General features: G+C 42.6%; 1 protein-coding gene across 1 annotated transcript in view; it reads right to left on the bottom strand.

The window, feature by feature from the left end:
- wwox (WW domain containing oxidoreductase) overlaps nucleotides 1-17,289 on the bottom strand; it is a 135,439-nt gene that overhangs the window by 82,026 nt on the left and 36,124 nt on the right. Inside the window, exons 4-6 of the mRNA XM_014012304.1 lie at nucleotides 13,830-13,918; nucleotides 10,218-10,403; nucleotides 5,587-5,851 (exon numbers count right to left, since the gene is read on the bottom strand). Coding sequence (XP_013867758.1) covers nucleotides 5,587-5,851; nucleotides 10,218-10,403; nucleotides 13,830-13,918 — 540 coding nt within the window. The remainder of the gene's footprint in view (nucleotides 1-5,586; nucleotides 5,852-10,217; nucleotides 10,404-13,829; nucleotides 13,919-17,289) is intronic.

Genomic DNA, 17,289 nt, shown 5'->3' with positions numbered 1-17,289 from the left:
GTGTGTGTGTGTGTGTGTGTGTGTGTGTGTGTGTGTGTGTGTGTGTGTGTAGTTGTGAGGGTTAATGTAAGAAAGCAGTGCTGGTGGACGGGTGACATAGGGGTGATGGGCTGCGTTTTTCTTCCCTCTGAGGGTTCTGGGAGTAAAGCTCAGGAGCTGAAAAGGTAAAAGGGAAGGAGGAGGTGATGGGAAACAGTGAGGGGTAAGTGGGTAAGGATGTCTCTTTGGCCAGGTCACTTTCTGGCTCTTTGGCCTGTTCTGATCCCTTCTATTGGAGAGGGAGCACCTTGGCAATGAGGATCCTGTTGGCTCTGACCTGTGGCTCTGGGGTAATTTAGCCTCGCCCCAACTCAGACTCAATCCAGTCTCAGACAAACCTCGGCTGGGGAGACATCCTAATGGCTTCCCTGAGGTGTTTGGAGCTGGTGGAGCCGAAGCTTTAAATCACACGTCTATCGTGACAGAATGATGTGTCGTAGACGGGCACACGCACGCTGTTTATGTAAAGACGGAGAACATCATTTTTCAGGAACAAGCACCTACTTAAAATAGGAACTTCAAAAAGTTTGCTGAAAAATGACTTGCTTTCCTCTTCGACGTCATCCGTTCTCGGCGGGGATATTGCTCCAGCCTCCTTCACACTCATGTTGTATAACTGTACGCAGGCACAAGGGATGGATGACTGACTGCATACAGTATCAGACTGTCAGCGTTTGATTGGTTCTTTATTGATCCAGACACGCTTTCCATCACATCAACTCATCCACAATAAACCATTTACACAGTTTCCCTGTGCAATGGACCATATAACCAGGCCTCAGGCCATCTTTGTACACCGACTCTGTGTGTTTGTGTGTATGCTTGTGGCTCTCTCTGAGTGCGCGTGTTTGAGCATGTGCGTTTTCTTAATGAAATGGTATCTCTGTAGACAATAATCCCAGTAACAGGATTGGGCAGAAACACACATGTCAATACAGCCAAATAGGATTGTGTGCTTTTATCCATCCTCTTACAAACACAGCTCTCTCTCCTTACGTCCCTCTGTCTCTCCGCCTTCTCTGTACATTGCGGAGCAGCACAGCAGGAAACGTCTGGTAGCAACGTCTCATTAATATCTTCTGGCTTCTCAAAAAGTGATCTGAAACACATACCGCTAACGGGAAAAAATCTGCAAGTTTTCTCAATCGGCGTAATATGTAATAATCTGTCTCCACCGCAGAAGAGAAAAGCTGCAGCCGTGTTTGCAGTCAGGCTATGGCTGACCCCCTCCTGTGTAGCTCCTAATCATCTAAAAGGACTCTATTACATCGCCCTGGCAGCTCATCTAACCCCAAAGAGGAAAAGAGGAGGGCTGGTGGGGAGAATGGGACCTCTGCTCCTTTTTGTTTCCACATGGCTGAACAGCACACACACACACACAGGGAGCAAAGGTGTGAGGCAGGGCTTTTGCGTCTGGGTAAGATGGAGCATCCGACCTTATGTCTGTCTGCAGGAGAGAAACTGATAGCAGAGCAACAGTGGTTGCTGTGCTTCACTGTACGTCTGTCATACAGTATGGTAATGCTGATGTCTCACTCACGGGAGCGGTCTCCAGGTTTTAACCCCTGAGGTGCAGGACTGAGCTCCTGATCACAGCGAGAAACGCTCAGAGGAGGAAGTCCTACATCTCCAGCCTGAACCACCGTTTCTCCAAGGCAGTCCTGTCTGCTGGTGCCTGGTCAAAAGTTCAGCCCGTGCATATGTAAAAAGGTGGCTGGGTGCCCGAGGCAGGATCCTGGGTGAAATAATCACACTAAAACACTAGGAAGCACGGGACAAGGCGGTGGAAAGCTGATGAAACCAGRCCTCGGGGGGATCTTTGGTGTCGCACCGGACCTCTTAGGTGTGTGCCTGCGACACCTCCCCTCGCTCCATCCATTACAGAATATGATGAGCTACTAAAGCCACTGCCCACACAGATCCTCATGCTGCTCAGCATTATCTGTGCCTATAGTTAAAGTATACATTTGATGAGTGCAGGCTGAGGCCAGCTGTTTGGAGCCTGAGGGTACACTGATCTTGAGGGAGCAATCAGTCAGTCAACAAAATGTCACAGGGTCAGCGATCCAGCACAGCAGCACAGCGACAACTTCACAAAGGTTATAGCTCAACTAATAACTGCAACAGTCACTTAAAATTATTATRTGCCTGTTTAAATGTGAGTCCAGACTTTTGGTTCAAAGTGCATGCAACATTTGTGATCGAAGAGACTTTGAGATCCAATGAATCTGTTGAAATCTTGCAACAAACATACTTTAAATTGCCACTAAAAAAAATGCAAAGCTAACTTTTTTAATTATTCTTTTAGACTTTCCTCTCATTCTCTCACACACACACAACTGCGGGCCAGAGATCCTTGAATACTGATAGTTACACCAAAGAACACAAGGAAAACTCCCACTTTAAACACACTGAATAAAAACAAGAGTTAGAGGCCTGGTTGTACGATCTGCGATAAGCAGATCAAGGCACGGGGAGGAGAACATGATGTTAGTGAGAGATAGTTTAGATGATTAAAGATGTCATGGCTCTATAGATGTCTTTTTCAACTCAGCAAAATGAAATCAGTTCTTTACATCTGCAGAAGAGTGGGCTGTGCTGCTTGTGAACAGAGAAGTTTCTTTTATTTGAAGACACCAGAACRCAAATAACCCCAAATTTTAGGGGATACGAAAGTGTTTATCTTATTTGCACAAAGTTAAAAGCCCAAAAATAAATAAATCTGAGAGGTAAATGTAAAATGATAAATCAAATATTAGCACAAAATTTATAAAAGCTCCTCTCTGGATAACGTGGCTACATCAAATCAAAGATTTAGAACTGCTCTAGGTATTTTCGTTATCTCAACATTGTGAATTTGTGGGCTTTTATCTTCATGTGTGTCTTTCTGTGCAGAGGAATTGTGTGTATATATTTATATATCACTCTACCTGTGCTCCTATAAATCAAACCTTGTGTTTTAAATGAGAGGCTGGTTATTTGCGCAAGAACACACATGGGGGCTTTGTGATTGTTTTTTGGAGTCGACATTCTGCTTATGTTTGCATCCCAGAACAATCTCCACGGATCCCGCAAGCATACGCAAGCAATTAAAGCGATACCATCTTCATATCCCTGCAACCAATAACTGAAATAATATCACTGTTTTATTAAGCCCTTAATGTGGGGGCAGAAGCAGCGAGGAGTGGGATTTTAAAGAGGATACACTTTCAGGGGCCTTATCAACCCCAGATTTAAATAAGAGCAAATGTTCAGCTCAAGGGTGTGCCAGTGTATCTGTGTGCGAGTCTGTGTGTGGCCTCGATCAGACATGAATTTTTAGCTAGTTGCTGTGTCAGCACACCCGAATTTAATTACTAGCTCTACTTTTGTCCTTTAATATTTACTAACATCTACGCTACATTTAATTAACGAGACGTAGAAAAGCCACTGCCACACTCGGTAGGAGAAGGAGCTTTGTTAATTGCATCTGTGTGCACAATTTCCAAATGTTACCTGCCCTTTTCTTAGACAAACACAAAGAACACAGGAGTCGCGTCGACAAAATCATGTGATACAGTGAGCAAAGTTTGGACTCAAAAATTCACAAAGACCATGTCTGAAATAGGAAACAGAAAAATGTTGAGTTAAAGAAGTAAAGATTTTGTGGCAAAATATAGTCAAAGAAATGATCAGCGTGGCATTTTGCGCYGAGGAGCGGTTCCCCTCATCTCTCATCCAATGTCAAAAGGCAGAAAGACAAATGACRGCCCGAGGCCTTGCGTCTGTCAAACATGATGGATCAGAACAACGCTTCACTAAAACTCCACCGCGCTGCCTTTCAACACATCACGTTTTCACTTCAGTGCAAACACCAAACTGATAAAGTATGAAGAACAGCTAATGGAAAGATGTAATTGTCAAACTAAAGGATATATCAGAAGGCTATGAAGCCTAAAGGGTAGAGTGTTGCTATCCACTGAAAAAACTTAAGAGAGCACACTGCACACGGACATTAATCATGTAGCTGGATCTGGCTTTGATAGGTCTAGTTGATAGGAATACATGCAAATACATAGATGAGATAAAAAAAAAAAACTTTCAATTCAATGATTATAGCATTTCTAGCCAAAATAGCTCATTTGAAACTATGAATCCAAAGTTTGATAAGCTTTATACATTGTTATAAAAACTGTCCCACACATTTCATGCAGAACTTTAATGAGTACTAACATTAGAAGTATCGATGGTTGGTAARAGTACAGATTAGATGATGGAATATTACAGAATGTTCAATCATAACCTTGTTTCTAACAATCTAACGGAAGTTTCTTTTATAATGTTCAGCAATACGTCATGGATTCACACGAAGCGTGCAATCATTGAGCCTATTCGGTTAAAAAATTGCTCAAAATTCTTTTTTTTTTTTTTTTGATGACATTGTACGTTATTCAAAAGGTATGGGCTGGTCAACGTTTGTATTTACTTATTTTACTTCATTRCTTGTGTTTATCAGAAATCACACCATCCCTGCAGTATTGCACAACTGCGTTACACATCAGTGACTTTCCTCGTATCATGCAGGCTTAGTTTAGGATGGGGAAGGTTTTTCTTCTTAACAGAGCTGCTTTGTGGGGATTTTTCAAAAATCTCCACAAAAACTGGAAAACTCTAATCTCTTTGGGCAACTCCTGCAAAGTTAAAAAAATRAAAAAAAGTAAAAGCCCTTGTGCTGTAGTTTCATTGTGGAGACAACGCTTCAGTATATAACTGTATCTCCTGTAACAGTTGCAGCTCCTTCCTTCAGCAGATAATGACTCTACCAGGAGCTCTTGACCCAAAAAACACAAAACTCCCCGAAGCGCAGAGGTCCAGTTACTCCAACAACCATCCCGGTGAAGTGTCAATTTTCTGAGGGGATCTAGTTTTACAGCTACTTCTAAATTAAAGTTGTAATGTCATAAAAAAAGAAGGGGGGAAAAAGCAAGTCTCTCATGGCATGGCAACCAGCGTCTTTTCTTTTAGTGTCTCAAAAAACAGCATCCTAGGACATAGTGTTTGATGTCTCTATGCTTTCAGACAAGTCTTTGAAAACAAGGTTGAGAATGACATATTGGAAAGCATTTGGGTTCTTCAGGTTGTCGCATGGCATTGAAACATTTCTCACAGAGAAATGTCATTTATGTGGTAAGAGAGCATCAATTCTGCTATGCATTTACTGCAATCAGGAGTCAGGATCCACTGGATCTGCTGTGTCTGTGGGAAAAGAACTGTCCTTCTGAGTTAAATAAACAGTCACAGGAGGAAGAGGGAAACAAACCACAGAATCCCTCTATCTAAGAAAGAAGAGTATCCCCCTGAGGATGCTGTAGATCGGCCCCCCTCTTCATCCTGTTCCTGTTCTTGCTACCAAGAATGTGCCAAAACAAATACAGGCTCGGTAAGGCTCACATCAAAGTCAACAAAAGACGACACTGTGGTGGATTCTGCGGGCCTTCGGTCGAGCTGCTGTACATCAGACACATGGTGACTCAACACTTTTTTTTTAATCGAAGCTCGCTTTCTTACCAGAGACTTGGTGAAAGGTCTGGCCAGCGTGAAGAGGAAGGTCATCAGCCACCAGCTCCGGTGAATGGACGTGTAGATCATGTTCCCAGGATGCACTGCGTTGGAGGTCACGCCATGAGGTGAAAGGCGGCGGTGGAGCTCGTTGCTGAAGAGGACGTTGCAGAGTTTGGCGCGGTTGTACGCCAGCATGGACCAGTACTCCTTCTTTGCGGGGGACAACAGGGCCAAGTCCACCTTTCCACACGAGTCTAGCAGGTCTGTGAACCTGAAAGGGAGTTCACATCGAGGCGCGTGAGTCTAGATTCTGGTTCCAGCCTCTCTGTGAAGGCTTTCTGACAGCAGATGTGTGGTACCGGCTGCATACAAATCTAAGACGTGACATGATGTTCTTTAATTGCCTGCGACAGAGCTGTTAAACTCCAGATGTTTGACAAGGCCCCTTAAACATTACACTACTCGTGTTATTATGCAGTGGCACCCACATCACAACACGTGGACACAAAAAACGCACTGTGTGTGCTCAAGAGAGAGAGAGAGAGGAGCTCCAAACCAGCGCAACACATTCTACATATTAATCCAGTCATTAGAAAACAACCAATCAAAACGTCACCTGGTTTCCTTGTTGTGATTTTACAAGCTCGCTGCCTCTTGTTTACTGTCGCCTTCCGCAACATCCTTGCTTGGCTAAATTACAACATCTGCAGGCTTTTCATTTCATGTGCTGCAACTTCATWACTACTTTAGGAAGTAGAGGTTGATAAATCAATTGCCTGAGCAATCCCACCCCGCCCACCGATGATTTGCTTTCACAATATCTTCAACTTGTTTCTAGTTAGATTTAAACGAGACTTTGCACTCAGTGTAATAGATATTTTGGTGGCAATCATTTTACAGTGCACATAAAAGTACACTGCCAGTGCTGCAGCTTGGATCTATTAGAGGTAATTTCATCTCGGCTATTATCCATCTTTGTTTGACCAAATTCGAAGCAGTACAGACTAAAGCAAACTGGTTTTTAGTCAATTCCACAGTAAGCCCCTGTGGTGAAAACTGATAACATGTTCTAACCATTACGTGAATGTCCACCTTACCCATTCCTGTCCCTCACAGGTCAATGATTTACCAGATGACAAGGAGCTTAGGGAATACAATATGCTGCTAGGTCAGGGGTCACACACTGGCTGTGAGGGAAAGCTAAGTGAATGAACGGGAAATCGGTAGAAACTGTAAAAAACACAAACAAAAAATAAAAAACAGAGCAACTTCAGAAGATGCAATATAAGTCTGGAATGAGGGAGACAGAACGGGAGATGCAATATGAGATATTGTCTAAAATTCCTCTTTTTTCCTCTACTAGTCTGTGTTCGAGAGTAACTAACTCTCATAAGCTCCCTTTGAAGGAGTTAAAGCCACGGCTGATTGTAGAGTGAGGAGGGAAGGTAAGGATATGTGTTAGGATGGCAGAAAGAGGTGAAGAGTGAAGCAATATGTACAATTTCTTTAGATTTTACTTTTTCCAGTAGCACTTAAACCTACCAGAAATTGTTTTAAGGAAGTCTTCAATCAATTAAAGGTTAACAGTACGTTTTTCCAACACACACAAACACTTTTATTTTTACAGCTTGCAAAATAAATCCGAGTGTCCAAACGCCTCTCCTAATCTTTCATGTATGGTATTTTATCATGGCTCGAATGAGGGATCCTGTAATAATGGTGCAGCTTGATTTGCTAGAATGACTCTGTGTATGCTCCCTCATTCCCAGGTCACTCTCCAGAGCTCCAATCAATCACTGCTCGGCCGTCTGACTGACTGAAGCCAGAATCAATGCTGCACACAGACAGAGACTGACTGAAACACATGGCTCAGGGCTTTGAGCTCAAAGATCACTGCAGGACATCATGCCATACAGTATGAAAAACACAAGCCTGTAGAGTGGAGTTGCTTAACAAAAAAATAAAAAAGACAGATTCAAAGAACAATGGGGGGGAAGGAAAGAGAGGCTGAGTCAGGGGGTCAGACCGAAAGCAGCAGATACTTGATCAAAGTAAATTTTAGCTGATAAGTCCATCCATCATGCTGATGATACGTTTGATTTGTAGTGACAGCGTGTTGAAGGAAATGAGTTTCAGTGAGTGAGGCTGTCATGTTTGACAATACCCAGTAAGTCTTATCTGTCAATTCTGTCCTTAAAACTAACCAGTCTGGCACTTTTAACAGCAAGTAGAAGAGCTGGAGACCAGACAGGGTGGTTTAAAAATATACTTTTTAAACTCTAACAGTGTGATGTTAGAAGAGCCGAACTGTGGAAGAGAATGGGAACTGAAGCTTTTTAGATTCAGAAATGTTTGTTTTCCATTATGTAGCCTGTGTACAGTGTTTTACTGTATGTACAATTAGAGGACAAAATAATCCAAATTTAGGGTTATACGACCATTTACGACTGTCGTATATTTTACGAGTAGTCAGTCTGCTGTTATTCAGACGAATTTTCTTCACTAATAACTTTATATTTCGTTAGTTTGAAGATATTTTAAGTTGAAAATAAATTACACTCCATAATTATGTTGACAATAGGCTATTCTGCTTGAATTAGAGTTATAATTTTAAATGTAATAATTTAGACTAACAATATAAATTGTCCGTCCGTTTTCTGCCGCTTATCCAGGATCGGGTCCTGGGGGCAGCAGGAGAGAGACCCCGCTCTCCCCAGCGACACCTTCCAGCTCGTCCTGGGGGACACCGAGACGTTCCCAGGCCAGAGGGGATATATAATCCCTCTAGCAAGACCTGGGTTTTCTCCAAAGTGGCAGAAATATTTTGAAAACATTTTAAAATGCTTTATTCAAACCCGCATCTGAGACCACCAGCGACCGCGCAACGGTGTGTCTTCTGAATAAATGAAAATGATTTAACACAGTTGTTTATACTTTTAGCAGCTCATTTTATTCCACAGCTTACCTGCTAAAAATGACAGACTTTCTTTTCTGGATCTCTGACAGATGGACTTTAATCTCTGAACTCGCAAAGTTTTTCTTTTTAGTTTTCGCTGTCATTTTTCATGAATGGACACTTGTATCTGAGGCAGGAAACATTGCCTTATATGGTGTTTTTGGGGTGGTAATTATGCTAATCTCCTCTTGCGTGCACGAGCAGCTGGATACGAAAGGTGGAATTTACTCAGCTCATTTACACCCTTTTCCTGAAGAAAGAAGAGTTTGTTGAATCTGACGTGACATGTTCGTACGAACCCTTCGTACGAACAAAAGTAAGAGAAATTTAGGATAAGAATAYGAACATGTTCTTGCATGAGGCCCAATGATGCAAAATAAAGCATTTTTTTCTGCTTGGCCTTCAGAGGAGTTGGATGCTTTTTGCTCTCTTTCCCGAACCTCCCTTTTTCCCTGCTTTGCTGCTGGATCAAGCCTTTCTGCTACCTATCATTCGACAACAAAACAACTATGGATCTGGTCAACTGGTCTCTGAATGCAATCAACACTATTTTTTTCCACTCTGAAATTGGAGCGAGGGGAGCGCAGCTATCTCAGTGGAACCGTGGCTGCCGAGCATGTGACCAGGAGGAGCTGGGGGTGGAACCTGATCTGCCTGGCCCCTGTTTCCATTGAAGACATCGAAGATTTGTTTATATTCAGATTTATGATAATCGGATTTCTGCTGATCGGCTGTGGAGGAATCCTGATTTATCGGAAAATGGAAACAATCCTGACAGCAGTCCGGGCCTGTGAAAAGCTGTCTGGGACCTTGGATGGGATTTCCCGTACTGCAAACGCACAGACTCAAATGATGGGAGATTTAAGTCGCAGACTGGTTGTGGTGCTGACAAGGATCACAGCCCAGCAGTGTGCCCACCGTGAGGAGTGAGATGTCACCTGGGTGAAGTTTGATACAGGAGAGGCGAGGTAGTAAACAGATCTGGAACATTGGTATTTTTGCAATACAGAGGCGCAGTTAAGACTTAAGACAGTGAAGAAAGGCTGCTTGCCCTAAAACAATTATGTATATCATTAGATTCCAAAGCAGCGACTTTGGTCACAGGCTGATAAAAACCTCCTTGGAATGACACGTGAGAAGAAAGCTTCGACTCCCCCACCCTCCCCTACCCATTCTATCTGTGTTTGGGATCAATCTGAAGGCAGCATTGGATGGAACAGAGAACCGAACTCTGGTGACCTGTGCTCTGACTGATAATAACTGGTTTGGACTCTGGAGGCCTCTGACTGGTTCCGGCACGAAGTCTGCCCTGTACATCACCGGCTCCCTGTATCCCTCCTCATCCCATATGTTTTGACCCCCCACCCCCTCCCCTCCTTAGCTGTCTGCACTGTCGGCAGAGTAGTTTTTTTGAGCGTATGCTTGTGTGTTTTTCTGTATAAAACACAGGATCAAAGCTCTTTTTGTTAACTCATCCCTCCTATGTGTGTGTATTCTAAACTGCAAAGGTAGCGCACTACGCTGCGAAAGACCCTGGACATTCGTTCCCCCATGTTTGTCCTGTGTGTGTGTTTCTCCGGACGGATGTTCTAAACTGCACATTTCATTCTGCACTTCATCTTGATGTTGTGTGAATGACAATAAACGATTCTGTATTCACTCTGTAGTTACTTGGACTTACCTGTGGGACTCCGAGGACACAACCACAACCCGAGCAGGAGCTGAACGACGCAGGACGTCCTGCAGGCTCTGCACAAGGAGGAAGTGACCAAGGTGGCAGACCTGGAAGGTGGACTCCAGGCCGTCTTCGGTCAGGGTCCAGGGCTGAGTGCACACGGCTGCGTTACAAACCAGAATGTGCAGAGGTCTACAGTAAGAGAGAACATGAAAATACAGCAAAATTAATAATTATATAGTGGAAATAATGATACTTAATAGGATGTAGAAACGGAAGTAAAATATATGAAGTGAAAATGGAAAGATAGATGCTTGAGGTCAACAGAGACAGAGCATCAATAATCTTGATATGATACTGAGGTTTATATTAAAACTCCCTTTGGTACCCAAGTACCACAGATACTAAATACAGCTGGCAAGGATCCAAGAGCAGCAACTCAATGAAAAGCAATCGCAAATCATTTAAACACACCAGTGGTGGAAGTAACGGGTGATGGTACTGTGTAGGCACTGAGTAACCAAATCCACCACCAGAGGAATCCAAACAAATCAAGGAAAATGTGCTCACAAGCCTTTGACTTCGAGGCCTATAAAATTTGGTTTAATAGGTCTTCACGTGCATTGGATTTTCACTGAYTGAAAGAGTAGCTCTACCTTTTCACGTGGCACGGGAAAGGAGACTACAGGATTGGTCAAGGGAGTGAGAGATCCTTGTCGGTGACAGTGACGCTCCAATGAGCTCCAAAGCACAGTAACACAGGCGAACAATCCAAACACACCCCACCAATTTTTAATTTCTTCCATTAGAATTAATTATGAGGCCGAAGGCAATTTGTGTACCCTGTGTTTAAGACTGCCTACTGGATTAATTAAAAACTGGATGCTGGAAAATTAATGTGTGAATTGTTATGCCTTTCTATAATGAGCCATCCCATGCTATTACATAGTACTGTACTGTACGATCACCTTCAGGCCTCTGAACACACTAGGTTCATTAAAGAGCACAAACCTAGGCGTGAGTCAACTTAAAGAATGCCAACCTCAGCATATAAATCAACACACTAGCATAGGGGTATTTAAATTTTCATCCAAAATACAAGAAGTTGAAGAAGTTGAACTTAATGGTTTTGAGGGGAAAACACATCCAAACTGATAAAACAATATAGAAAAGTTAAAAGATGCTGTTATTTCCCACTCTTCTGCAAAATTCCTCTTTGATTAAAAGACAGCAACGTACCTCAGTTGTTTCTGGACCAAAGTTCTGTTTTCTAATAGACTGTGAAGTACAGCATCATTGTGCTACACAAGGAAAAACTCTTGGCTCAGTCCTCAACGTGCTCACTGGGGGCTTTGCAATAACACCAAGGAATGAACTCCTGACCCGAGTTTTTAACCTTTCACTAAAGCTTTTACTCTAAACTAATCTTTATTCCAGTAACCCCTCTTAGGAATTAAACGCTGTGACCTTTTTCTGTCACGACAGAGGGGCAAATCCGGTACGTCACTCAAAGTAAATCACAAATTTATGATGAAAAACCTCGCAACTTTTCTCTGACTAGCAGAGAATTTCCCCCACACTACTCAGACGGGCCTCTGGTGAGTCTGCTTGTAATGTAAAAGGCCTGTTAATTCAACTGCCCACCAGTTAGTCCCTCTCTCATAAGCGTAGGTCTAATGAATGTCTTTAATAGGCCTATTGCTGCATACCCGAGTCCCTCTCTCCACATTAAGGCCTCGCACAAAACTGTGAGCACTGTGCAATCTCAGCGCTGGTCAAACGAGGGTGTTAACTACCAAACAGGGAGACATCCRTTTATATATTTACTTTAAATAACCCCCGTGGGTGTGACCCCTGACCTCTATGATAATGTAGGCCAGCAGGAAGAGATTGCCTGTGTGAGCAGGGCTCAGACTGGTGGTCATTAACACAGCACTTTATTGGAAAGAGGGAAACTGGAAACACACATCCAGTGTGAATATGTGAACTCCACTCATTCTGACCCATATTTAAACCTATGAACCACAAGTAAATGATGGTAAAGTTTTAAAATATTGCTCAGAAAGTGACCATAAAACAAAGGGTAACTTTATTTACACAATTATTCTGTTTTAAATGAGAGCAGAATAAATGCAGGAAGAGGAGAAAAAAAAAGATCAACGGTGAGAACAAATTGCACGTGTTAATTACGGACCGTTCAGTAGAAATTGTATTAGGGCTTTCTGTCAGCTGCGTCCTCCATCAATTACGTCCCAATGAAATCGCACTGCATTCAACAATATCAATATCCAGGTAATTTCATTTCAAAGGACAGGCAATTAAAGCAGAATCGGGGTCAATGGAACACAAAGCAGCGTGAAAGCCACTGACTAAAGCACTTAAAAGCAAGAGAGTGAGAAACGAGAGAACGAAAAGAAAAAGACTCTGATTACATTTCACCTGTCAATGACACGCTGCAGGAGCATTATTGTGTGCGTGTTTACAAACGTGTGTGTGTGTGCATCTGTGCACACAGAGGTGTCTGAACACGGCTGTGGACGTATGCACATACATGTGCTTGTTGTGTGTGTGTGTGTATGCACGCACGTGTGTGTGTGTGTGTGTGTGTGTGTGTGTTATGCCTGAAGACATACGTGCAGTAATAGAGTGGTGGTAGACTCAGACAGCTGCCCAGTGCCATTCACAGCTCAGAGCTCCCAGCCTCCACTCTGCTCTGTTCGCCTTCTGATGAGAATTAATGTACTCTGACGTCCCCTGGGAGTCCCCCCACTCCCCCCCAAACAGCACGGCTAATGAAGAAATACAACCTTGCCAAAATACTGAGGTAAAGAGAGAACGACACAGATGGAGACAACATGAGAGAAAGACAGAGCAACTGCAGATAAACAATTAGCAAAATTTAAAAATGTAGGAGAGCAATTATAGGAACAGAAGAGTTAAAGGATTCGAGGAAGAGCTGAAGGAAAACTTTAAGAAACGGAGCAAAGGGAGCCACCACRGAGTTTGGCTGTGACCCAAGACGTGTGCCCTGGATGGCCATACCCTGCCCCAGGGCTGCCACGGGCGATGGCTGCCCTGCCTCTCCCCAAAGGGCTCCCTTGACACSAACACACAAACACACACACATACACGTCGCTGCATTGAGACCTGCGGGCGGATGACAGTGTTCATGACCCCAAAATAGCAACGGGACGACCGACCGCCGAACGCAAGACGCATCCTGTAAAAGCTGACCACAACAAAATAAATGATAGAAAGTGTTTGAGCAATGTCAAGCAAATGTGATGAAAATACACACACTCACTCCTGAGGCCTGATCCATATGGTGTTCATCACTAGTGTTTCAGCTAGCCCTCAATTATGGCATGATAACAGTGATAAATACAGAAACTACTCTTTAAAAAGAGACACTTTTTGATACCAAAAAATTAGTGTCTTTAATTATTTTCTGTAAGAAAGAAAAATAAAAAGCCAAAAAATGACTAATAAATGCCATGTATGCAAGAAATGATTAATCTCATGAAAAAAAAACGTAAATGTAGACTGATAAAAGTTTTGTAAATCTTACAAAGGTTAAACAGAAAACTTTAAAAACGTCAGATTTAGATTCACACTCACAGTTTTTTGGCCTTGAAAGACTCCGCAAACTCCCGAACACTCCGGAGAGAAGCCAGGTTGCACATCATGGCCTCTACTCTCGCTTTGTGCTGTTGAGACAGAAAACACAACACAATGACCATCCCACAGAAGATTACAAACAGATCGTGTCGAGCAATTTTGTCATACGTTTTGTCCTTTAACTTTAAACTATGGCTTTTAAAAGGTCAAATATTTCATTATTTTAATCTGCTAAACAACACAGACAAAGGAAGGCAAATTTATCAGCATATCAATACCATATTCATGTTTTAATGTATTTTTTTTCTAAACAAGTAGTTTTATTTTGGTTCATCACAATGACAGAAAAGTACAATATGTTTATTCCACTACAGAAGAGGGGGGGATGAAAATAAATTTGTATCTGCATAGTTGGAAATTATCTACATGTATCGACACAAACAAAAAAAAAATGTGATTTTCTAAATTTAACCCTTCTTTGTTAAAATCAAGTCTGTCTGATGACTCTTAATGACCCTTTCACACAACAAAACAGCAGGTTTGTGTCTTCAAACTGTTTTTCATAGCTTATACTTTAATCTGTTAAATCAGACCATTATAGGGGGGAAAAGCCATCTAAGCAAAAACTTAACAAAAAAGTAAAAGTTTTTTTATTGCAGGTTTGGATTTAAATATAAACATTAAGAGCAAAATCCAATCTTGAAAACAAGCATCCATCTAAASAAGCACGTCAGGTAAAGTTCTACAAAAAAATACTTGATGCGAGTAGGAAAAAGCAATTTTTAATTTGATGTAACAGAATGTGGAATGGAACAGAACACCTTCACCTCCTCTGCAGCCTCTTTTTTCTCTACAACGAACTGAAACAAGCAGCGACTGCAGTGCAAATTACATTGTTTCTGAAAGGACTACAAAGGCTCTATAGAAGTCTATATGTCGTGCATGCGTGCTCTCAGTGTGCATTTGTGTGTGCGTGTGGCTCATCTTACACCATATGTTGGGAGACAGGGTGGGGATAGGGGAGGAGAAGAAAAAGATAAATGACTTAAGAAATGAATGCATAGCTGCATTTACACACTGGAGGAGACAAGCTAAATATTCATCATCCTCTTCATGCCACTGTAGCATTCTGCTGCAGGCCAAAGGCCTCAGAAGAGACACGCGCAGGCCTACAGGGGTATATCTCTTTAATAATGGTAYATAACCATGTTTGTCAAGAGCATCAACTCGCAGCCATTTTCTTTCCTCTTTCTCACCTCGTTTCATYTTTATCAGCCCCCTTTAACAAACAAGCTTGGTTCAATCTCCCCGTTACACAGGAGCTCACGAGGGACCTTGGCATATGTTAGCACAAGAGCGTGCAGCATGAAGTGAGAYGGCGCACGCTGAACCCAGGAAGCATTCCTCATGAATCGCTCTCTGGGTTCTACTCTCTCCTTTGTCCTGCTCGCTATACCCTAAGGAATGCTGTCAGCCCACATAACACCCAGAAGAGCGTTCAGCTTCTTCCCCACCGAAAGGATCTCCTGAACATGGGCGTCACGYGGTGAACGCGTTTCCTCGGCGCGCATGTGGCTCCGCAAAAGCTAAGTGTAAGACACCCACAGCAAGGACGTACCGCCGAGCAGGGAGCGCAACGGAAACAACAAAGGGTTAAGAGCACCTCTCGACGGAAATGTGATTCTTCAGGCATTTTTACAGACACCTTAACTGCCCTGGGGGTGTATTTCTACACGCATGCACACAGGCGCGCGCACAAAAACACATGCGCACACACAACAAATTCAATGTTGTGACTCAAGGGTAAAACCATGCTATCACACCATTATCTATGCCTGAATTATTCTCTTGATGCCACTCTATACCATTATACGGATGCTATTACAGAACATTAAAGGGCTCATTATGACTATTATAGATATGATTATAGGGTACCTGCTTATATGATCTGCACACAGCAGTAATCACAGGTGAGAGGAGACAACTGTCTAATTTAATGACTTATATGTGCAATATGCATTTATACTTCTAGTCACTTTCACACGGTCCACATATTCACAAGTTAAAATTGCTTTATTCAAAATAATAATAATAATATTTAGTCCCTGAATGCTTATAAAAAGTTAAGAGGAAAAGAGAAAACTTCATAATATTGTCTATATGTGTGTGGGGGTGGGAAGTTGCAAAGTTCAGTTTAGGTAGTTTTAAACAAGGTCAGGGAGGCCTCCTCAATAGGATAGCTCTCCATGTGTGCAAGGCCAGCAGAGAAGATGAGGGCAGGTGTCAGCTTGACAAACACATATCCACTTCTCCAGAGAYGTGGAGAAAAAGGCGAAGGGAGAGGGAGAGAAACAGGAGACCAGAGGGAGGCTAGAGGGAGGCCACTGGAGCAAATCCAGCAGGAAGAAGGTGAGCAGCCTGCCTCCCCGCCCGCCTCCCCTCCCCCTACAGATTGAAGTCTTGCGAAGAAAATAAAGTTTATTGCCTGGAAAGAAGAGGGGGGGAGCATGTAAAAAGCATTAAAGCTATGGAGGTGAACAATTAGACAGATGGCCAGGTTTTGGAAGGAGAAGAAGGGAAAGGGGGTAGGAAAAGATGGGGAGATCGCACGGACACAATCGTTCAGGGTTTTTATGAGAACCCTGACAGCTTCTCGTCTCTTCAAGGACGAAGGAAAAGTGAGAGACGGCGGAGCCTCTCTAGTTAACTCTGGAGCAATCGCTGAGTGTGCAACACCAGAGACCTCGGCTTGGAGTGACAGAGCTCACTGCCCCCAGCTACACTCATATCGCTCCGTTTAAAAACAAGAAGGATAAAACACATTTAAATAAGCATAGCAACTTGAAAACTAGAGAATGTGGCAAACATTTTTATAACTACACATCAACAAAACAGAAATCAGATGGGTTTTTGAGCCACTTCATCAACCCCATCAACCCCAAAAAGGAGCTGCCTGTAAAATGTTTAGCTTTAGAGTGGGGTATTATGCAAAATTGACTTTTTTGAGCTTTTTATCATGTAATAATGTCATTCCCTAGTTCCTGACTCATGGATGTTTGAGAAATGCTTGACTCTCCAGTGGTAGCCATTTGAAGCTGCCTAAACACTTGCTGGTACAAAGCACCACCTATCTACACAAAGCTCCTCCCCCACAGAGCACCCCTAATTTCAAGGCATTTAGATAGGCTATGATGCAAAGTCAAATTTAATTTTCATAACAGATGAAGGCAACAGTTACTTGATTKTTGTRGAATTGAACTATGCTCCTGGAAAATGCATAATACTGCCCCCTTTAAAGGGGCAATATTATGTGTTTCTCAGGCATACATTTAAATACTATACCATAATAAAGTATCTATGTCACCTTTAGTTGTTATTAAAATAATGTTGTTTTTATGTTTAAATAGAAAATAAACTTATCTTCTCATCGCTTCCTTTTCTAATCGCCTTGAAATTGGCC

This window comes from Austrofundulus limnaeus, unplaced genomic scaffold (genome assembly GCF_001266775.1).
Source record: "Austrofundulus limnaeus strain Quisiro unplaced genomic scaffold, Austrofundulus_limnaeus-1.0 Scaffold90, whole genome shotgun sequence".
Classification (NCBI taxonomy): Eukaryota; Metazoa; Chordata; class Actinopteri; order Cyprinodontiformes; family Rivulidae; genus Austrofundulus; species Austrofundulus limnaeus.
The sequence above is the reverse complement of the archived record's forward strand: the minus strand, read 5'-3'. Positions and strand labels throughout refer to the sequence as shown.